The following is a 22,509-nucleotide window of genomic DNA, read 5'->3' as shown; positions in this document are numbered from 1 at the left end:
GTGCAAGTCTATCAAGTCTATCAGTGAAGATAAGAGGATCCTGTAGATCTCCCGCCCCCCTTATTTGTGAGCCTGTGAGCAGAATAGTGGTGTTTATACAGCTAAACCACTGACTGCTATGTTAAAGTGAAGAGATGTTACTGTGAGGTGGTGTTTATGATATATTTAACTGAGAATAAAGCATGCTATGTGTCACTCTGATGCTACTTCAGCAATGTCAGTGCACAAAAATGTGTACAAATAAAATGTTATAATAATCATCCTCATTATAACGACATTTTGCCATGTCTCCTAAAATGGCGCCGAACTGTATGCCTGCTGTCTTGTGAGTGCGACCCAACTTTGCTATTTTGTGATTCTTTTGCCGTTTTTTGTTGTTTCGCAAAATGTATTCGTTATCACTCGATCAGATTGGCAGTTACCTAAATTCTGGCTTCAACTTCGAATTTGAATCATCTGCCCTGGCCTCTTTGTGTAATTCCGAAGCAATGTTTGGGCTATCCAAGAGGAAACACCAGCGAAAAAGAGGCAGGAGAGGGGAGCCCTGGCGATATTAAGGCGAAAGGAAAAAACGGCCACCTTTTCCCTCTATTCTATTGGCTAATGTACTGTCTTTTGATAATAATAAGAATGACCTCCAATCGTGGATTTGCGATCAACAGGACACTCTTAACTGCAGTATTCTCAGCTTTTCTGAAACATGACTTTTGGGCAACTCGATGGATTCTTCATTCACCGAGTAGACAGGACATTGAATTTATGGGAAATAGAGAGGGGGAAGGGTTTGCCTCTTCATCAACAGAAAATTGTATGCTGACTCAAGCGCAGTGGAAGTCTCGACCCATTGTTTACCCGTGTTGGAGTACCTGAGGGTCAAATGTCGACCCTTCTATCTCCCAAGAGAGTTTTCAGCTGTTATCTTGATTGCTGCATATTTTCCACTTATTTTTCAGAAAAATAATAAGCTGGCACTTAACGAACAGTTTGAGGCTATAAACAAGAAGGAAGACATGCACCAAGAGGCAGGTTTCCTTGTTGCCGGTGAGTTTAATTTTGTGTCATTTAGACATGTAATGCCCAACTTCTATCAACACGTCTCCTCCGTCACTAGGGCCGATAAAGTCCTGCTACTCTACCCACAAGCAAGCATACAAGGATGCATTAAAATTTGTACAAATAAAATGTTCTGATTTGCAGAAGGTTGAGGATGTGGGAGGGGCATCCTCAAACTTCTGCAAATCAGAACATTTTATTTGTACAAATTTTAATGCACTGACAATGCTGAAGCAGCTTCAGAGTGACACATAGCGTTCTTTATTCCCACACTGCCCTTACGCACCTAGATAAGAGGAATACCTATGTGAGAATGCTGTTAATTGACTACAGCTCAGCGTTCAACACCATTGTCCCCTCTAAACTTGTCACCAAGCTTTGGACCCTGGGACTGAACACCTCCCCCTGCAACTGGATCCTGGACTTCCTGACGGGTCAACCCCAGGTGGTGAGGGTAGGCAACGTCACCTCTGCCATGCTGACCCTTAACAAGGGGGCCCCACATAAGTGTGTGCTTAGTCCCCTCCTGTACTCCCTGTTCACCCACCACTGCATGGCCACACACAACTCCAACACCATCATCAAGTTTGCTGACGACATGACGGCGGGAGGAGGACAGTGATGTGGCAGTGTGGTGCCAGGACAATAATCTCTCACTCCAACGTCAGTAAGACCAAAGAGCTGATCATGAATTCCACATCGAAAGTGGGGCTGCAGTGAAGCAGCTCGCGAACTTCATGTTCCTCTGTGTCAAAATCACTAAAGACTTAAAATGGTCCTCACAAATGCAAACAGTCATGAAGGAGGCGTGATAGCGACTCTTTACCATCAGGATGTTGAAAAGATTTGGCATGGGCTCTCAAATCCTCAAAAGTTATACATCTGCACCATTGACAGCATCTTGACTGGCTGGATCATTGCATGGCATGGCAACTGCACCGCCCTCGATTCTATTGCGCTACAGAGGGTGATGCAGACAGCCCAGTACATCACTAGGGCCAAGTGCTCCCTGCTATCCAGAACCTCGATATCTAGAGGTCTGAAAGTAAGGCCTGGAAATTGTTAAAGACTCCAGTCATCTGTGTCCGCACGGCAAGCAGTACTGGAGCAAGTCTGACACCAACAGGCTCCTTAACAGCTTCTATCCCAAAGCCAAAATATTGGCTACATGGATTGTCTTCATTGACCCTTCTATTTTATAAAAATATGCACACACACACACTCACTCTATGCACACTCTACACACACACACACACAGTTAATTTGCTCACACACACATATAACATGCACACACATTCATACTGACTCTACACAAATGCACATACACTCACATACAATCATCATATACGCTGCTGCTAGTCTGTTTATCGTATATCAACTTACGCCTATACAGTACATACAGTATCTAATCCTACCACTCCAGTCGAATCCCTGCACATTGTTAATATGGTATTGGCATTGACCCTGCAACTGACCCTCTATATAGCTGACTGACTTTCTCATGTTCTTATTTCTATTTCCCGATTTTGTTCTACATACGTTTTTTATTTGTTTTGTATAGTACTACTGATATTAATTGGGGCGGCAGGGTAGTAGTAACCGAAAGGTTGCAAGTTCAAATCCCCAAGCTGACAGGGTACAAATCTGTCGTTCTGCCCCTGAACAGGCAGTTAACCCACTGTTCCTAGGCCGTCATTGAAAATAAGAATTTGTTCTTAACTGACTTGCCTAGTTAAATAAAAAAAATAAAAAAATAAAAAAATTACTGCATTGCTGGGAACCGCAAGCAAGGCATTTCACTGTACCTGTGTACGTGACAATACAAACTTGAATTGACACAGAGTCCTAGCTATAGTGTTGAGGTTCAAGCTTTTAGGCAATAGGTGCCGAGGCAAGGGTCTGTCTGTATGTAGGACCGGACTCACTCTTTGCCACCAGTCACTCTCTGAGAGCTAAGCTGCTATAGGGAGGAACAGGCCTTGCTTGGATTACCAGGCGACCCACCCAGCAGCCATTTGGTGCTATTACCAGAGCCAAGAGCATCACTCATCCAAACAGCTGCTCACTGTGGCCAGGCTGTGGCCAGGCTGGTTGACTGACATGGTCAAGCTGCATGGACAACTCTCTGAACACAGGCTATTGGTGGATGTGTTCAGTAGCCTACAGGCCTGCACTCTGCTGCTTAACATAGAGGCTAATAAATGACTGCAATATTATATTCTATTTGATAGCATTTACTTTGCAAAGTGACTCAAATATGAAAGGTAGCCTAGGCTCTACACGTTCCACCATAAATGCCCTATTGGAGGCTACACTAGACCTTCTGTGGTAGAATTTGTATAAGAATAACCCTCTCTCTTTACAGACAGAAACACATCCATTGATTATATGCATACCATTGTTCAATTATAGTGTGTTTGGTGGTTTAGAATGAAAGATGCTAGCCTAAACCACTACATTTCCCACAGCACCCTGCGCAGAGTAAATAGCGTCTGATTCTAACGGCAAAATCCTATTTGTTACCGGTATCAGGCACGGACTGTTCTCCCAATAAGGATTGTTACATCACTTCGCATAGACACGCCTTTTCAGGTGGTGACGCAATCCAGGGAAAGTGGTAAGGAGGGGGAGGGGGTGTCCCGTCTGCACCCGCAGACAGCAGACAGCAGCTGCAGCAAGAGGACCTCTGGTAACGTTCACTGCATTGCTGAGAGTGACATATTATACCATTTAAACTTTACCAATTCTAGAATAACATTGTATTAACGACAGCTAAAATGGTTGATCGCGAGCAACTGGTGCAGAAAGCCAGGCTGGCCGAACAGGCTGAAAGATATGATGATATGGCAGCAGCCATGAAATCGGTAAGTTCTGCTTTGGAATCATATTTCTGAGTATCTATAAGGAATCATAAATAACCTCCAATTTCTAATACTTACACTTTCATTTTTTTCTGTTTTGTTTGATGTAGCTAGGCTTACATAAAGAATAACTAACTGGTGTATCCTATGGCAATTATCGGTCACTGATTATTGTAGTGTTCCATATTTGGTGTATTAAACATGCCATGAAAGATCATTATTATGTCAAAACCTTCAACTGGAATAAGACAGGGGAAAGCCAATATATCATGCCAGTGACATTTTCTGGAACTTTACTGGCAAGGCCCATGTAGGCTTTCACCATACCTTTCGACATCTGTTTTATTTTTAAATCCAGCGATTATTTGCTCACCGTTCATTATCTTTATGGAAGGTAATGTTTATTGAAACATTGAGCTATGTAGTATGGTCAATTATTATCTCATAGCCGAGTAGAAATGGGTTGTCAATGTGGAATACGGCTGTCAGATGATGAAAACAGCGAACGAATGCGGACTGTGTGATCTTAGGGCGGTGCCTTTTGCTAGGTTGCTTTTTAATCAGCTAGACAGCATGGCAGTAATGATAGGAGGCAATAACCGACAAAGCACCTTGCTCTGTAGATGAAACCTGTTTGTTTAATTGTTGATCTAACTGAATTAAATTGAAAGGACATATACAATTGGTAGGGAGGGGCAGTGGAATCTTCGCATAAAATGATGAACATTTGGCTAGACACCAGAGGGAAAGCAATTTAATGGTAGCCGACTCTAGGTTTACTGTAGGCTACTGCAATGAGAGTGACAGCAGGGTTGGAGATAGGCATGTCCCATTCCCTGATTGTGATGATGTTCCCTAAACATGACAATCTCCCGCGAAGATGCATTATTAGTCACATCTATCAGTGTGAGGAAATCAATTTACGCACACACACAATGTCATAAAATCTACCCACATGTGTAGAATAGGCCAAACGCAAACGTTAGTGTCGTAACCGATATCGATTTGGGCAATAAACAATATCCCCATAAAATATGATCCTGGGAACCTGAAACGTGGGTGGCAGCTGAAATACTTCCAGAACGTTCTGTGGTTGTCATATTGCAGTGGATTCAATGTGCAGACTAGAACGTGTTAGAACGGTCAGGGTTCTGAATTCAATCTCAAAGACACATTATAGCATCCAATGCTTTATACTTGCGTCCTCATCGACCCCCTTGAAAGGAAGGCATAGCAGTTTCTTGCACTAGGCGTGTCGCAGTGTGCCAAGGTGCAGTACCCATATTGCACCATTTTAGAATCAGACTCAGCCCATTTATCTGTAGCCCACAATTCAGAAATGCAGGAATTCTGTAATTGATGATATCGCCTACTCACTGTATATACAATTGCCGAGGAAGTATATGATATGGAGGCTTAATCCAATGATATGATCTGGCCAGGCCAGTATGGTGTTCCTGGGATCTATCCACTGAGGTTGTCTGTCTAGCCTATCTCTCATCCTCATTCTGATCCCAAAAAACATGAATGCCAATTATTGTAGCCTACCATCTACCCAATAGCATATTCAGTCTCTACAAACTCAGAATAGGCATCAGGGCAAACTGTATTACATCAATAGAATAGAAGAAGAGAGTATAGTAGACGATCCACGTTAAGTAGAAAATCCTAAACAAATTGTCTATATCCACCTCTGAGATAATACTCTGTCACAGACTACTAGTCCATATAGAAGGCATGGTATAATTACCTTGAACAGTGCACTATAATGTTGAGGGGTTACTTTAGTACACTGTAATAACACAGACACAGATTTAATTACAGAAGCTGGCAGTAGTATTAGTCATGAATTATACTCTTCAGGAAAGCAGGCTGCTTCAGGGCCAGGTGGTGATAATGTCAGAGAGGAGAAGGGCTTTGGCTCCTCCCTCTAAATGATGCTGAGTCAGAGATGGAGGAAGTCCACCCCCATCCTTATCCCCGGTCCCATCCCCAGCCCGGCCTGTCTCCCCTGCAGATGCAGCCCCATCCCTATCTCCAGCCCCATGCAGCCCGAGCCAGCCCCCAACACCAGCTCCATTCCTGGCTGTGCTGCAGCTGTGGGTATCAGGGTGTGTCTGACTGATTTTTGATTTAGATGCCACTCCACTGGGCATCAGTGGCAAGGGATTCCCCGGCCATCAGTTACATTTTCTGGGGAAATGACGAGTGGTTGTCAGTAGTGGTATGCTGGCATTCTACTTCGTTGTCACTACCCACATGCAGAGGATCCTTCCTCTAAAGTCAGTCAGTTAGTCGGCCGTTAACGTGTCAATAGAGCATGTGATGCATGTATACTTGGATGGCATTCAATAATTACATTTTCCTTCACCATGGTGACATTTTTACAATACTGGTATTGATATTTTAGAGCAATTATTCTGGTTGTGGTACTAGAGCGAGGACCCCAGGAAGAGTAGCACATGGGGATCCTAATAAACTAGACTAGAGCAGTAGATATGTAGAAGTACCTGCCCTGCGTGAATTTGCCAAATTCAAGCACTGAGTGTTATATGCAACGTTATAAACAGGATTTTTAACAGCTACTCAATTCAAAGCAGCAAAGCATATGTGGTTGGGCTGATGATGTAACATGTTTTTCATTCATCAGTCAGGTGAATGAACCCTCGCACTATAACTCAGAATCTGAGTCAGAAATGGTTCACATGCTGGGCTTCTATCTGAGGTGAAGCAGTTCATTCATCCTTTGGGGGAGAGAGAATGGGGAGAAGTGCGGGGAGGAGGGTTGCATCCAGTGTCACCCTGTGATGTCATGTTTCCTTTAGCGTCTGTCTGTCACGATCGTCGTTGTAAACATACTCGGACCAAGGCGCAGATGATATGTGTTCCACATCTTTTAATTTGTGAAACGCACAAAAAAACAATAAAGAGCAAATGACACGTGAAGCTATGGAGTGCTCACAGGTAACTACACATCAACAAGATCCCACAAAACACAGTGGGGAAATGGCTGCCTAAATATGATCCCCAATCAGAGACAACGATAAACAGCTGCCTCTGATTGGGAACCATATACCAGGCCAACATAGAAATACACACACTAGATTACCCACCCTAGTCACACACCGACCTAACCAAAATAAAGAATAAAAAACTCTCTCAGGTTAGACTTTACCGTCATAGAAAATAAAGACCATCATGCTGCTGAATAGGCAGCTTTTATGTTTTATTTTTTTTATTTAACATTTACTTAACTAGGCAATTCAGTTAAGAACAAATTCTTATTTACAATGATGGTCTACCCCGGGCAAACCTGTCACACTGGTATAAATGATTCGGGAGACAGGCGCAGGAATGCGTAACAAGGTTTTTTATTTTACCCAAATTACGGCGTGCCGTGTAAAGGCACGGGGACGAAGACCAAACCAACACGTAACAAAAACAGGGTTGAAACCCAAACAAAATAGCGAGGAGGTCCTCGAATAAATAACACTAGCGCGCGATGATTATCACATGGGACGAGACCCGTAATGATCTGCGCAATCCACAAGGGCACGAAAGCCCAAAACACACAGCACAGGTTCTCACACGCACCAACGGACATGGGAACAATATTCGACAACAACATGGTGAACAAAGTGAAACAGCCTGGAATCAAACCAGGGTCTGTAGTGACGCCTCTAGCACTGAGATGCAGTGTCTTAGACCACTGGGCCACTCGGGAGCTACCTGATCCCCCAATCCCCTTCCTGTCCCCTGAACCTTTGTCTTAGAGTTTTTGTGATCATCTCATTTCACTGGCACCTTATGAATTATTTCATACCGCTTGATCTAAAATGAAATGTAACACTCTCCAGATTATAAATGACAGTAGGCTATTACTCAAATGTGTCGAATCGTAAATCCCGCCTTGATGCTGAATATCTTAAATGCTGTACCCTCCTCACTCCCTGTATTGTAGCAGGGCAGGTTATCACCCTCACTGCCAACATGGACCTGGCTTTAAAAAACATACTAACTTACTCATGTTTTTTCCTTGCCATTTACGCATTGTATTTTTATAAGCCTGCCGCAGCAGCAATGACAGAGACAGAGAATAACTGCAGTCATGTATGGTTATATAACAACAAAGAGCTACTTGAAGCAACCCCCTTCCCTGAACCCCCCCCCCCACACACACACACACTCCCTCACATCCCCCTTTCCCAGCAGCACGCCCTCTCTATTCCACTCTTCCTCTCACCCTTTCTCTCTCCCTCTCTCTGCCTTAACCAGCCATCCACACTCGCACCACTCTCACAGCTGGTGACGTCAGGTAGCGCTAGCACACGTCGTCTCTGTGCTCTGCAGCCTGATAGAGGGAGAGGGTAGGCAGGAGAGATGTCACTTTAAGTTAGAGAGAGAGGGAAAGCAAGGGAGGAAGTGCAAACGGGAATGAGGCGAAAGTGATGACAGGAAGGATGAATGAGAGATGGTGAGAGAAACAGAGGTGGGGGGTGTAAGCGATGAAGAGATCTGGAGCTAGGGACATGTAGACTGAGCCCACTCTTGTGTTAGTCGGGTTATTCCAACAATCTGGTGCCTTTTCTGTCAATAGGAAATATCACCTCGTATCACCTTCTATTTCGTGTCAAATGTGGCATCCAAAGGGCTTTAAAGATAAAGTTATGTGTCCTTTACCATAAAAACACAAAGATATGGATCTCAAAAGGAATTTCATGCACTTTGTGTTTAGTGGATGTAGGCATTTTCGCATTGTCCCCGGGTGCTATTAACCAACTTCTATGGGAGATTATTTTATAATCCTACTTAAAATGTTCATGATTATTGTATTTGTTATTATTGTATTTAAGGTCCCTGATTTCCCTTTCCACCCTGTTAGTAAGTTGTAATTCCCCTTTAAGAAAACAGCCCATTCCCACAATGACATAACATTCAGGAAGTGTCATAATTCTTTGAGTGTGAAATCGGTGCAAAGCTAAATAAATATACACACTCTGTTTCATATATTTTTCCATATTTCATGAGTTATTCTGTTTGTGTCACTCATAAATGTCCACCCTGTTAGGCTAAATTAATATTAATAAAATATATACACTACCGTTCAAAAGTTTGGGGTCACTTGTAAATTTCCTTGTTTTTGAAAGAAAGGCAAATTTTTTGTCCATTAAAATAACATCAAATTGATCAGAAATACAGTGTAGACATTGTAAATGTTGTAAATGATTAATGTAACTGGAAACAGCATATTTTTTTTATGGAATATCTACGTAAGTGTACAGAGGCCCATTATCAGCAAACATCACTCCTGTGTTCCAATGGCACGTTGTGTTAGCTAATCCAAGTTTAGTATTTTAAAAGGCTGATTGATCATTAGAAAACCCTTTAGCACTTATGTTAGTACAGCTGAAAACTGTTGTCCTCATTAAAGAAGCAATAAAACTGTCCATCTTTAGACAAGTTGAGTATCTGGAGCATAAGCATTTGTGGGTTTGATTACGCCTATGTAGATGTTCCATAAAAAATCTGCCATTTCCAGCTACAATAGTAATTTACAACATTAACAATGTCTACACTGTATTTCTGTTTTAATGGACAAAAAATGTGCTTTTCTTTCAAAAACAAGGACATTTCTAAGTGACCGCAAACTTTTGAATGGAAATGTATATTTTTTTAAATATGTTTGATAGAGAACTCAATCTCAATCACCCACAGAGCTATGGACAATTTAGGCTATGGACAATTATTAGGATTCCACCTAACAGGGTGGAAATGTTGTTAGAAAAGATATTAAATAAATGACTAATATATTTATATTTTATGTGTATATACAATTGAAATCGGAGGTTTACATACACTTAGGTTGGAGTCATTAAACTCGTTTTTCAACCACTCCACAAATTTATTGTTAACAAACTATCGTTTTGGCAAGTCGGTTAGGACATCTACTGTGTGCAGGACACAAGTGATTTTTCCAACAATTGTTTACAGACAGATTATTTCACTTATAATTCACTGTATCGCACCTCCAGTGGGTCAGAAGTTTATATACACTAAATTGACTGTGCCTTTAAACAGCTTGGAAAATTCCAGAAAATGATGTCATGGCTTTAGAAGCTTCTGATAAGCTATTTGACATAATTTGAGTCAATTGGAGGTGTACCTGTGGGTGTATTTCAAGGCCTACCTTCAAACTCAGTGCCTCTTTGCATGACATCATGGGAAAATCCAGAGAAATCAGCCAAGACCTCAGAAAAAAATTGTAGACCTCCAAACAATTTGGTTCATCCTTGGGAGCAATTTCCAAATGCCTGAAGGTACCACGTTTATCTGTACAAACAATAGTACGCAAGTATAAACACCATGGGACCACGCAGGAATGAGACGCGTTCTGTCTCCTAGAAATGAACGTACTTCGGTGCGAAAAGTGCAAATCAATCCCAGAACAGCAAAGGACCTTGTGAAGATGCTGGAGGAAACCGGTACAAATGTATCTATATCCACAGTAAAACGAGTCCTATATCGACATAACCTGAAAGGCCGCTCAGCAAGGAAGAAGCCACTGCTCCAAAACCGCCATAAAAAAGCCAGACTACGGTTTGCAACTGCACAAGACCGTATTTTTTTGAGAAATGTCCTCTGGTCCGATGAAACAAAAATAGAACTGTTTGATCATAATGACCATTGTTATGTTTGGAGGAAAAGGGGGAGGCTAGCAAGCCGAAGAACACCATTCCAACCGTGAAGCACGGGGGTGGCAGCATCATGTTGTGGGGGTGCTTTGCTGCAGGAGAGACTGGTGCACTTCACAAAATAGATGGCATCATGAGGAAATAAAAGTATGTGGATATATATAGAGGCAACATATCAAGACATCAGTCAGGAAGTTAAAGCTTGGTCGCAGATGGGTCTTCCAACTGGACAATGACCCCAAGCATACTTCCAAATTTGTGGCAAAATGCCTTAAGGACAACAAAGTCAAGGTATTGGAGTGACCATCACAAAGCCGAAGCTGAAAGAAATCATTCTCTCTACAATTATTCTGACATTTCACATTCTTAAAATAAAGTGGTGATCCTAACTGACCTAAGACAGGGAATTTTTAAATGTCAGTAATTGTGAAAAACTGTGTTTAAATGTATTCGTCTAAGGTGTATGTAAACTTCCGACTTCAACTGTAGATACAAATTTGTTGTATGTCCCTAACAGGGTGGAAATATGTAAACAATCCAGCTATAATTTTTAGGATTTAAGTGTCTGACAAATATGTTTTTTTGAAAGTCAAACATGTTGGTCCAAAAGGCACCAGATTTGAGGAATAACCCAGCCCTGCATCCATGTGTGGCCTTCAAGTAGGTAAGATGGGTTGCAGAGGTGGAACAAAATGAGTGTGGTGGCACTCTGCACCCTTTCCAACTTTAACCAACCTCACTTCCTCCGCTACATGCCTTCCCTTCTATAGACATTAGACATTAGTGAGCCTGAGCCATGATTCACAGTAGACAGCCATCAGAGAGAAATAATTGATCTTTTGGTTTCCTGTTGCTTTTGTTATCGTTTAACACACACAGATGTTTGGGAGTTGACAGCAGCCAGTGTGGGGATGAGTCACGAGAGAGCCAGGGCGATTGATGAGCTTTGCTGGCAGACAGAGGGCTCTATTGTGATGCACCACAGCTTCCGTCAGTCCTTTCTGTTTCACCCCCAGGCTGCTGAAATAAAGGCATGTTTTTACAAAGCCCATGGCCTGTTTATGGTGTGTGTGTGTGTGTGTGTGTGTGTGTGTGTGTGTGTGTGTGTGTGTGTGTGTGTGTGTGTGTGTGTGTGTGTGTGTGTGTGTGTGTGTGTGTGTGTGTGTGTGTGTGTGTGTGTGTGTGTGCGTGCGTGCGTGCGTGCGGGCGTGTGTTTGAAAAGTAGTGTCAAGTGCTTGTTCTGTTGGTCATGCGCATTTCTCTGTTTCCCCACCTTTTCAGTAATAGCACGACAACACCAGTCCAGAGGTCATCTATATGGCCATTGTTCAATTTATGATGCTTTATGATGCAACACGTTGCATTATATGAAGGTAACTCAAGGTCAGTAGTATAATGTGTCCATTATTGTCTTGGAAGCATTGAAATTGTAGTGTGTGTCAGCGAGATGCTAGCTGTTCTACTGTTATATCAATTGAAATAACATTTTAAGAAGAAGATCTGTTGTTTTAGCAGTGGATGCAGATAGGGCGAAAAGGTAATTCCTTGTGAGATACTATGAATTAGCCCATAGAGGGGATTGTCTTTGACATAGCTATTTGTGGACTGTGTGTGTGTGTGTGTGTATTAGTAGATTCTTCCCCTGACCCACTACCACACTATACCCCAATCCACTACCTCCACTGGCCATTCTCCTTATCCTGTCCTTGGGCTGTAGAGATAGAACATCTGGTTGTCCCAAACAAAGCAGATCTCTCAATCAGTTCCCATGGAAACTGAAGATAGCATGATAGATAGATATTTGCCTTTCAGAGTTCGGCCCCTCCCTGTTACAGTAGGTAGACACTAGCCAGTCATCTGGCCAGAGCAGAAGGCTGGGATTGGCTGGTTGTAACTAGCCACTTACCCTAGCCCTAACCATAACCTTAATAATCAGAGCAGCTTACCGATCATTGCACCTGTACACAGCCCATCTGTAAATAGCCCATCCAACTACCTCATCCCCATATTGTTATTTACTTTTGCTCTTTTGCACCCCAGAATCTCTACTTGCACATCATCTTCTGCACATTTATCACTTCATTGTTAATTCTAAATTGTAATTATTTTGCAACTATGGCCTATTTGTTGCCTTTACCTCCCTAATCTTACTACATTCGCACATACTGTATATAGATTTTTTCTATTGTGTTATTGACTGTACGTTTGTTTATTCCATGTGTAACTCTGTGTTGTTTTTGTCGCACTGCTTTGCTTTATCTTGGCCAGGTCGCAGTTGTAAATGAGAACTTGTTCTGAACTGGCCTACCTGGTTAAATAAAGGTGGAGGAAAAAAAATTGTGTGTTGTTTTGACTTTGATGAATCACTGAAGGAAGTTGATCTATGAAGGATTGTAGTGTTATGGAAGAGTTAGGGGTGAAATCAGTGTTCTCCTATATGATAACATGTCTGTGTGTTGGAGGATACACCTGTGCGTGTGAGCGGTATCAGCAGTTGAACTTGGTGTTTTATATATTACATTTTTGCAGGAATAAAACGTTCCTTGTATAGCCAGTCCAAGGCTCCAAGCATGTGGCAACGAAAATAACAACTCCCACTTGGACAATTTAGTAAGCTTTATGTGTAGCAGAAGAAAACACTGACAGCAAAGTAAATCTTTTTTTTTCTTCAATTCGAGGGCTGTAATCATCATAAGCGGCTTGGAATATTAGATTGAGCTATGACTCATAGATGACTTGCTCTGATTCTGGACGTGCACTGTAAGCTGTAATGTACAGAATTTGTCGGAGGAGAGAGTGGAACCCCTCTTGATTGGTTAGGGGAGGCAGAAAAAGGGACTGGGAAAGGGATATGTTCCAGACTATAGATAGATAAATAGATAAGGAGAGAGAGTGAGAGAAATTGAAAGAGAGAGAGAGAACTGAGAAAGATTAGAGAATAAATTATAGTGGACAATCTCCTACTCAATCAAATGACAGCTGACATGGAAAGATAAAAGGAGTGATTTCGGCCTAGACACTGGAAAAGCAGGGCCGGGAGTGTAGTTACTATCTGCCCCTTGGATGTGCTATGCTGGAGAAAGACTTAGAGAACCTCCAGGCTAACAAAAGTTTCAAAAAGTACCCTGTTCTCGTTATACTTTTGAGGATTCTGATTAGAAATATAGTAGAGCAAAGTGTCATACTTTATTGGAATTGTCCGGATTATCCATCTGTAGATGCTCTTAACAAACTATCTGTTGATAAGCAGCTGATGGTTAAGGTTAGGGTTAAGTTTAACCGTTGTTCTAACAGCACTGGAAAATGACAATATATACCTTCAAAGCAATGCTTTTAGCTTTGGCAGTAAACTATCATTGAGCTCCCAAGCTGACATCATCAAACAGCTAGCTGTAGATTGTTTTTCTGGACCCCGGCCAACGGGCCAAGAGAGCAAAGCGGCTTAAAGCAAGCAAGCAATCAAGTGGGTTTAGCTCTGTGCTTTTCTGATTTTTGTGTATTTAAATATCACCAAAATCTCTCTAGTTTGGGAGGTTAAGAATAGAAATATTTTTTTTCCATAGACAACACATTCAGTAGGGCTATCATCAGACAAAGGGGGCTTGCTGCGAACTATACTGCCACAGCCACAGCCCCCATGCTCTGCTTTGAATGGGATTGGAGGGGAATTTAGGCCCTGAAACAGAGGCTGTGTCCATATGCACTACTTTTGACCAGAGCCCTTTGGGCCCTTTTGGGACATGCAACCAGAGAGTAGCTGGCTTTATATTCAGAGCAGAGGGTTAGGTATGTAAAGATGGCTGTGATGTGTGCGGCACCGCATGGTCTCCTGTCGTGGGGGTATAAAGGATTAAATCCTCTAGCCAGACAGACACAGGCCTGTGGAAATAAAACAAAACAAGCTTTCAGAGCAGGAGAAAGCCAATGAGAAGTCAGGGACAGGGGGATGATGTCAGCCTGCTACAGGCAGGCGTGCTCCAACCCCAGCCTGCAGCCTCTGGATGCCATGATCACTGGTGTAGAAGATCATGGGAGTTAGCCCATCTCTGACCTCGATCGTTGTGAATCATGAATGACGATATGTGAATAGCTATTTAGGTTATATCAATATAATAGGATATTTCAGCTAGCAAGTGAACACATGGCATGGCATTACTATATCCTTTCCTATCCATAACGTTGGCAGAAGTCAGAGAACATGGCATCAATGAATGATTGCATATTGGCCTAACAAAAAAAACATTTTCAAATCTGACAATAAAAGTAATTAACAAGATTAAAATGCTGTTTTAAGGTAAACTGCAACTCTGAAACATTGCTGTCCCTCTTTCTCCCTCCTTGTCTCATAGGTGACAGAGTTGAATGAGGCCTTGTCCAATGAGGAGAGGAACCTGCTCTCTGTGGCCTATAAGAATGTGGTAGGGGCACGGCGCTCGTCCTGGCGTGTCATCTCCAGCATCGAGCAGAAGACCTCGGCGGACGGCAACGAGAAGAAGATGGAGATGGTGCGTGCGTACCGCGAGAAGATCGAGAAGGAGCTGGAGACCGTGTGTCGGGACGTGCTCAACCTCCTGGACAACTTCCTGATCAAGAACTGCAACGAGACGCAGCACGAGAGCAAGGTGTTTTACCTGAAGATGAAGGGCGACTACTACCGCTACCTGGCCGAGGTGGCCACGGGCGAGAAGAGGGTCGGCGTGGTGGAGTCCTCTGAGAAGTCCTACAGCGAGGCCCATGAGATCAGCAAGGAGCACATGCAGCCCACCCACCCTATCCGCCTGGGTCTGGCCCTCAACTACTCCGTGTTCTACTACGAGATCCAAAATGCACCTGAGCAGGCCTGCCACTTGGCCAAGACCGCCTTCGATGACGCCATCGCTGAGCTGGACACCCTGAACGAAGACTCCTACAAAGACTCTACCCTCATCATGCAGCTGCTACGAGACAACTTGACACTCTGGACCAGCGACCAGCAGGATGACGAGGGTGGTGAGACCAACAACTAGAGAGTCCCGAAAGAGACTCCCGTGTCCTGTTTCAGCCAATACACACAACACCCCGCTCCCTCACAAATCACAACAAAATATGAAACCAGTTCTTAGAAATAAATGATTTGGCTGGTGGAACTTTGGCAGCCACTTTTGCCGTTGATGATACTACTGCAGTTCTTCATTTGTACACAAATTTAAAAAGTTAAGAAAAAATTGAAAGAGGAGTAGGAAGGGAGATGATTTTAGTTTTTAGTATAGTTAAAAAATAAATAGTTGAACCCCTTCCTTCTTGATTACCTCTGCGACATTTGCCAAACCACTTAAGAGGAAGAAGTTCTGTATCTCAAACATTCAGTCAGGAAGTAGAGTCTGGCTATTTGGTTAGAAATGACACCCTCATACTGGCATAAAGACTGTTCTTAAGGCACTAAATGAAATGGAGCTTCTTATTTAACTGATGTGGTGAGGGAGGAGGAGCATTCAAAATCGTAAGGGGAGATAGAAGCTTGTGCAAAAAAAACAAACTTGAATGTCATCGCCTCGCAAAAAGAAAGAGTTGCAAATAGGTTCCAGAGGGGGATCGTACCTCTAGCTAACCACTTCAGACTTACCAACATGGAATCTAAAAGGTGTGCATCACCCTGTAATGGTAATCGTTGTGTGAAAGCAGGTATCCTCTGTGATTATTGAACATACATAACCAATGTTTTGTTCCCATGATGTCAGGAATGTGTTTGTACTCAGTCACAGACTATATTACTGTAACTAAAGTAGTAAATACACTGCCAGTGCAGCCCTCTAATGCGCTGATATGCTATACATACATAAACATTTTCAAGCACCTGGTTATTATTATTATTATTATTACTCTCCCCTTACCTAGGTTGTCAAGGTTGCCATATTAATAGAATATGAAACTATGCTAATACAAAGAAAATCACTAAAACAAAAAAACAAAACAAAATCGTGCAGAGGAGATCATTTGATATTGTAAGACAACAGAATATTTTGTCCTAAATTACGGTATATTCATGTTTACAACAATCTTGGATCCATGACACTGAGTTGACTGGAACCACATACTCAGTGGACAAAATACACATTACCTGGGCTGTATGGACACGCCTGGTGCCCAAAACTGATGACGTATGTCACACAGCTGTGAGTGGAGATGAATGGATTCGGTACTGACAGTCAGTCAGCCATCCTGATGAGCCCTTCCCAGCTAGCTAGTTTATGCTGGTTAGCTGGCAACAACAGCAGCATGGCACTAGTTATAGTTAAAAGAAAGTGCTTTTTATTTCCACGGACGAAATAACTTGTAGATTGGTCACCATCTGGATGTCACCGTGACATGCCAATTAGCTAACGTAACGGCAAGCCGGAGTGAATGACCAGTGCAATAGTGTTGTATCGAGGTACTTCCCATTTCCCACTGTTGCTTCCCACTGGGCAGCAGTTGCTTCACCAGGCAGCTGTAACACATTTTCCCTGGCGGTAGCTATTTGTTTCATCCCACTTCATTATATTTAGAGTAGGATAGCAGCCTACACGAGAAATAACTTGTAATATTGGTAGTATAGTAACCATCTGGATGTCACCGTGATACAGTCTTCTGCTCAATGGGGCACAGTGTGTCCTTCACCCCACTTGCTGACCACTGCTATCCTGCTGTAAGGTGAGGAAAGTAGCTAGATAGTTTAGCCAATATCAGGCCGGGTGACAACTAAAGCACAGTTATTGTAATGATTTTAACCGAACCAAATATTTCCGTTAAAAACAGAATGATTCTGAACACTCTCAAGTCCCAGCTTTGGCAGACAAGTTAAAAATTCTGTCTGAAGTTTCTAGCAACAAGCATAAACTAGCTAGCTGGGAAAAGCTCATTAAGATGCCTGACTGAAATGACTGGACCGAATCCGTTTGTTCCCACTCAACTCTCGCTGCCTGACAGTTTTGAGCACAAGGAATGTGCATATAGTCTCTCCCAATCTAAAAGCATATTTGAGGTTTGTGGATTTTCTTTTTGTGTTAACTTTTTTAATTGTCAAGAAATGCACTTGCCTATTAAACTGTTTCTTCAGTGTAAGACGATAACTGCTCCAATATTCTCGATAATATAATATTGTGCATGCTGGTGATGTATTTATATACAGTAGCTTGACTTTATTATTATTAACCTATACTGTGGATGTTACGTATTCATATGAACATGAAATGACTAGACTTCAGTCTGATTTATTTTCTATTTATACTTTATATTGGATTGTTGACATTTTATTTGAATCTGTGTTTCCTTTACTCCATTTGCTGAAAGTACGCTATGCCAAAACAATGATTGTTAACAATAAATTGATCTGTAATGGACATTGCTATAGTGACATGCAATTCTTGTATTTGTGCTTTTGCATAACAAAAGGCGGAGGATCCCAAATAATTATAATAAAAGCAGAGGGAAAAAAACACCAGTGTTAGCTCAACCTTTGACCTTACCGTCTGGAGGTTTTGTCATAGTGACATATAGTGTAGATGTAGAATGATCACACTGTAAAATAGTTCATTTATTTGAGTCACCTTTCTGTGCTTTAATGTCACATGATGCTGTGAGATAGTCAAGATTGAACCGTGTTTGATTTTATACGTAGGAATACTCATGCAACATTATTGTAGTTTTTTTTATACCATTTTTACTTTCATCTGTCTTCTGCTATCTTAAATGGAAATAATGTAGCGGTTGCACAAGATAAAATAATAACAACAATAATAACAATGATAATAACAACTTCATTCAAATATTACAAAGCTCTTTTATCCACATTTCAGTGCTGCTGTTGTTGAATTCCTATCGTCATATACAGCAGTAGGTGTTTGGCCTTTTCAGATGACTTTCTGATGCTGTTTTGCTTTGTGTTCTTACAATGTTACTTCTTCTTGATGAATCCAAAGGGGCTCCTTAGATTCCCATTTTTGTCATGGCAATATAATGGATACTGTTTTAGTACAACGAGGCAGATGTAGTACTGTTATAGCTGTTGTTCACTACAGGTAGGTAGGAAGGAAGATATACAGGATAGATATAGTTATACATTGATTGTACACTAAATATAGTTGCATGTGCATTTTATATAGTATATAATGAGATATTTATCATATATTGTGAACACCTCTGTTGCAACTGTTGTCAATGCAGTTGTACAGTTGTTCATGGATGGCTAGATACTGTAGGTACACGAAGGGTTCTTTGGCTGTCCCCATAGGATAAACCTTTTTGGTTCCCGGTAGAACCCCTTTGGGTTCCATGTAGAACCCTCTGTGGAAAGGGTTGAACATATAACTCAAAAAGGGTTCTACCTGGAACGTAAAGGGTTCTTCAAAGAGTTCTCCTATGGGGACAGCCAAATAACCCTTTTTGGTTCTAGATAACACCTTTTTCTAAGTGTAGGTAGGTAGGTAGGTAGGTTTTAGATAGATAGATAGATAGATAGATAGATAGATAGATATTGTAATTAGGTACATAGCTAGGTCGCTAGATATATATTTTTATAGTTTGGTGTTAACAAATTATAACATATACATTTTGGATAAGAAACAGCAAGCCACTGAGTTGCTCTACTGGAGAAAATCTGCAGTAACTTAACTAAGATTGTGTTGTAGTGTACTGTCATGTTGAAAAGCAGCATTTGGTCCAGGCTTCCTCCAGTGCCACCCAATGCTATCTCTCAGATTGCTCAGGGCCTCTTAACTAAATGCTGCATCTAATCTAGCATCTGGCACCAACAGTTCTCAACTGAAGTTTGAAAGCTGGTTACTCGCTTATCCAACCACACAATGCCGGTTTAATGTAACATCTGCCTATGTCACATCCTGAAAGCCAAACAGCTGGTTGTCCTCGGTGACATCATCAAACTGTGACCTGTTCAGCTGACCTGGAAACACAGTGATGGTTATGGTTGTCTGCCCTGCTAAGACAGTGAAGTGTAAATGTATTTATTTGTTTGTTTGCCTAGTTCTATTTTTTTGCCTATTCTCCATATACACCTATTTTGTCACGGTGACATTACGGATGAACATAGATGAACATGATAAATCTTGATAGAAAGAACTATGACAGATGCTGCAGGTTTCCCATCACAATTGATGAATACATTTATAATGCAATCGGCAAACAGTATTAGATGTGAATGTGACATGAATTTAAACATGAATTCACATTCATTTAGATATGAATGTGATTTTAAAATCTTATTCCAAAAGTATGACACTTCTGTACCATAATATTATGATCGCCCCTGACCTGGCTGAAGGTTAAGATGCCTCATACCCAATGTTTTCTCGTCCAACAAATGCAACACTGGTATGTATCAATAAAACTGTTGGTTCATAGAAAATACATCTGAATACAAATTATTTCAATGCAAGGTTGATGGGCATATGTGCGCACGCACACACATGCGCACGCACGCACACACACACACACACACACACACACACACACACACACACACACACACACACACACACACACACACACACACACACACACACACACACACACACACACACACACACACATACACACACACGAGCTAGGCTTCACCTCAGTGTAGGTTATAGTATAGGCTGGACTTGATACTTAGGTGTAATGAGGTCTTACGTTAGCTCTGGATGACAGAAGGAGAAGAGCACCTCATGCTGAATCAGGGGAGAAATGTTACTGAACCAGGCCTAACCCCCATCCAACCCCACCCCTACCCCTTTCCAAAGTCAAAAGCACAATCTATCTGGCTGAGTAAAATGGAGTCAATAGGCCATCTGTAAGCAGATTGTGTTCATTCCCCATAGTAGTTATTGATTTTGGTAACAGGCTCAGTTCCTCCACAGTCAATCGAAGACGGGGAAGGAGAAAAGCCCTTGATGAAACACTAGACGATTCTGGTAGAGCAGGCTATTCCAGAACAGCTGATGGACAGAGAACAAGGGGCCCATCACATAGTCTACCAGTAAATTACAATGGCACCAAGCTTTCATATTTGCCAGATAAAACTTGTATCTATCAGTGCACATACCCAGTTGGTTTTGAAATAGCTTTACTGAAAATGTATCAGATGCAAATGACTGTAAATATCCATCATATCTTCTCATATGATGACAATCAAATTCATTGCCTACCATTGGGGGGAAAAATACTACTGATGTGAGAAAGGGTGAAGCATGAAATGACACAAATGCATCCTCACTCGGCTCTGCACTGTACTAAGCCATGTCTTGTCAAAGAAGTTCTTTCAGAAGATGAATTATCATGCCCTGTTCTCCTGTAAAAGCTTTAGCCAATGGTAGCCGGGCTAGAGCATCAGCACTCACCAATCCAGTTGCTGTTGCTAAGGCTAGAATACGCATCCCCCACTCTCAGCAGCAGTCCTCCTCATTATAGGGCTACTGTACCAGACACATACACTTCTCTCATCCCCATTTTGCTGGAGATAAAAGCTAGTTGTGTTGAAGCGCATTTGGAATTTGGGAGGAAGTGTGCTCTTTATGTCTAGTTGTTGCAGGAGCTGAAATTGTTTTCTGTTGAAACAGAAAGATACAGTTGAAACAATAATCTATCATTCTGTGCTTTTTTAAAGTATAATATTTGAAAAAATATTTTACAAATCTGAAAGTACAAAGTCTGCAGATGATAATTACATAACAAAAGGCTCATCCTCACATCCCTCCTCGACAGCCACTTTCTCAATAGGATTTGATGTTCATTCATGACATAACTTCTGCTCGACACAAAGGCCTCCATCCATGTGCTACTCGGAGACAGCATAGCTGAGCTGGGATGTCTTTCAGTCTGATAAAAGTAATATCCTACACACAACACATAGCGCATTTGTCTGATGGATTTACCGTTGATTTAAATCACAACCCTCCTATACACTAGAAGCCTGACTAAAGGGGTCTCTTAGACAAATTACATGATTGGTTGATGCCCACAACGAGCTGATGTGATGGGTTTATGCCCACAACCTGCTGAAGTGATTGGTTTGATGCCCAAAATAAACTGCAGGGATTGGTTGATGCAGCTGTCAATCAGTCTGAGTCAAGGCTGTTCCTTCCTTTGCTTCCATTCTCATTTGCTCCTTTTCTCATTATCCTACTCTTCACACTCCTCTGTGAAGAAGAAGTGCCCTCATTACAGAGAGGAGGATTGCTTACTCATGTTTCTCTCCTCGCAGCGGATCAAACAGAGGAGGGGGCATAAACGTATATAGTAAGGGATGGAGTGAGTGGTAGAGATGAGGACACGCATGCTGGTATGCATTATATTATACACAGCAAGAGGGAGAATGACTAATACAGATACAGTAGTGCATATGTGTGTGTATGTGTGTGTATGTGTGTGTGTGTGTGTGTGTTTCTTCTCTCTCTCTCTCTCTCTCTCTCTCTCTCTCTCTCTCTCTCTCTCTCTCTCTCTCTCACATACACATGCCCTTCTTACAAAGCCATCAGACCATTTTAAACGCATTGGCCTAACCATACTTTTACACGCTCAAAACATTTTAACAATGGGGCACTTGGCACAATCAGTGTCATCATGGGTTACCTTTGCCTGTTACTGTCTGAGACACAGGATTGATGGGATTGCATTTCCAACAGTGATTCAGCCCTCCAAGCAGAAAAAGACCTCATACATCATCACGTCACAAACTAATATGGTAAGAGGATTATTGGTTTGTTCCCAGATAAGGAAGATGTCTCCTGTCCTCATGTCTTGCAGGCTGCTGTGCGGCCTGACTGGCTTCTGTGACCCTGTGTTCTCAGACATCTCTGCTGGAGTGTATCCATCTGATCTTGGGAGTGAGTGTTCACTTTTGGTCACAGAGTACTGCTGATGGTGCAGTCTCTCACAAACATTCTGAAATC

General features: G+C 42.0%; 1 protein-coding gene across 1 annotated transcript; it reads left to right on the top strand.

The window, feature by feature from the left end:
- The first annotated feature begins 3,658 nt into the window (after positions 1 to 3,658).
- ywhag1 (3-monooxygenase/tryptophan 5-monooxygenase activation protein, gamma polypeptide 1) lies at positions 3,659 to 17,966 on the top strand. The gene is made up of 2 exons (XM_064978651.1): positions 3,659 to 3,917; positions 14,956 to 17,966. Exons 1-2 carry the CDS (start codon positions 3,831 to 3,833, stop codon positions 15,610 to 15,612), a joined length of 744 nt encoding a protein of 247 aa, XP_064834723.1. The 5' UTR covers positions 3,659 to 3,830; the 3' UTR covers positions 15,613 to 17,966.
- The last annotated feature ends 4,543 nt before the right edge of the window (positions 17,967 to 22,509 follow it).

Source organism: Oncorhynchus masou, chromosome 11, assembly GCF_036934945.1.
Source record: "Oncorhynchus masou masou isolate Uvic2021 chromosome 11, UVic_Omas_1.1, whole genome shotgun sequence".
Lineage (NCBI taxonomy): Eukaryota > Metazoa > Chordata > Actinopteri > Salmoniformes > Salmonidae > Oncorhynchus > Oncorhynchus masou.
This window is presented reverse-complemented; position numbering and strand designations above follow the sequence as displayed.

Excerpts from the sequence above, each read along its gene's own strand:
- ywhag1 (XM_064978651.1), top strand. The coding sequence starts at position 3,831 with ATGGTTGATCGCGAGCAACTGGTGCAGAAAGCCAGGCTGGCCGAACAG. Across the intron at positions 3,918-14,955 it reads TGGCAGCAGCCATGAAATCG|GTGACAGAGTTGAATGAGGC; the intron begins GTAAGTTCTGCT and ends CTTGTCTCATAG.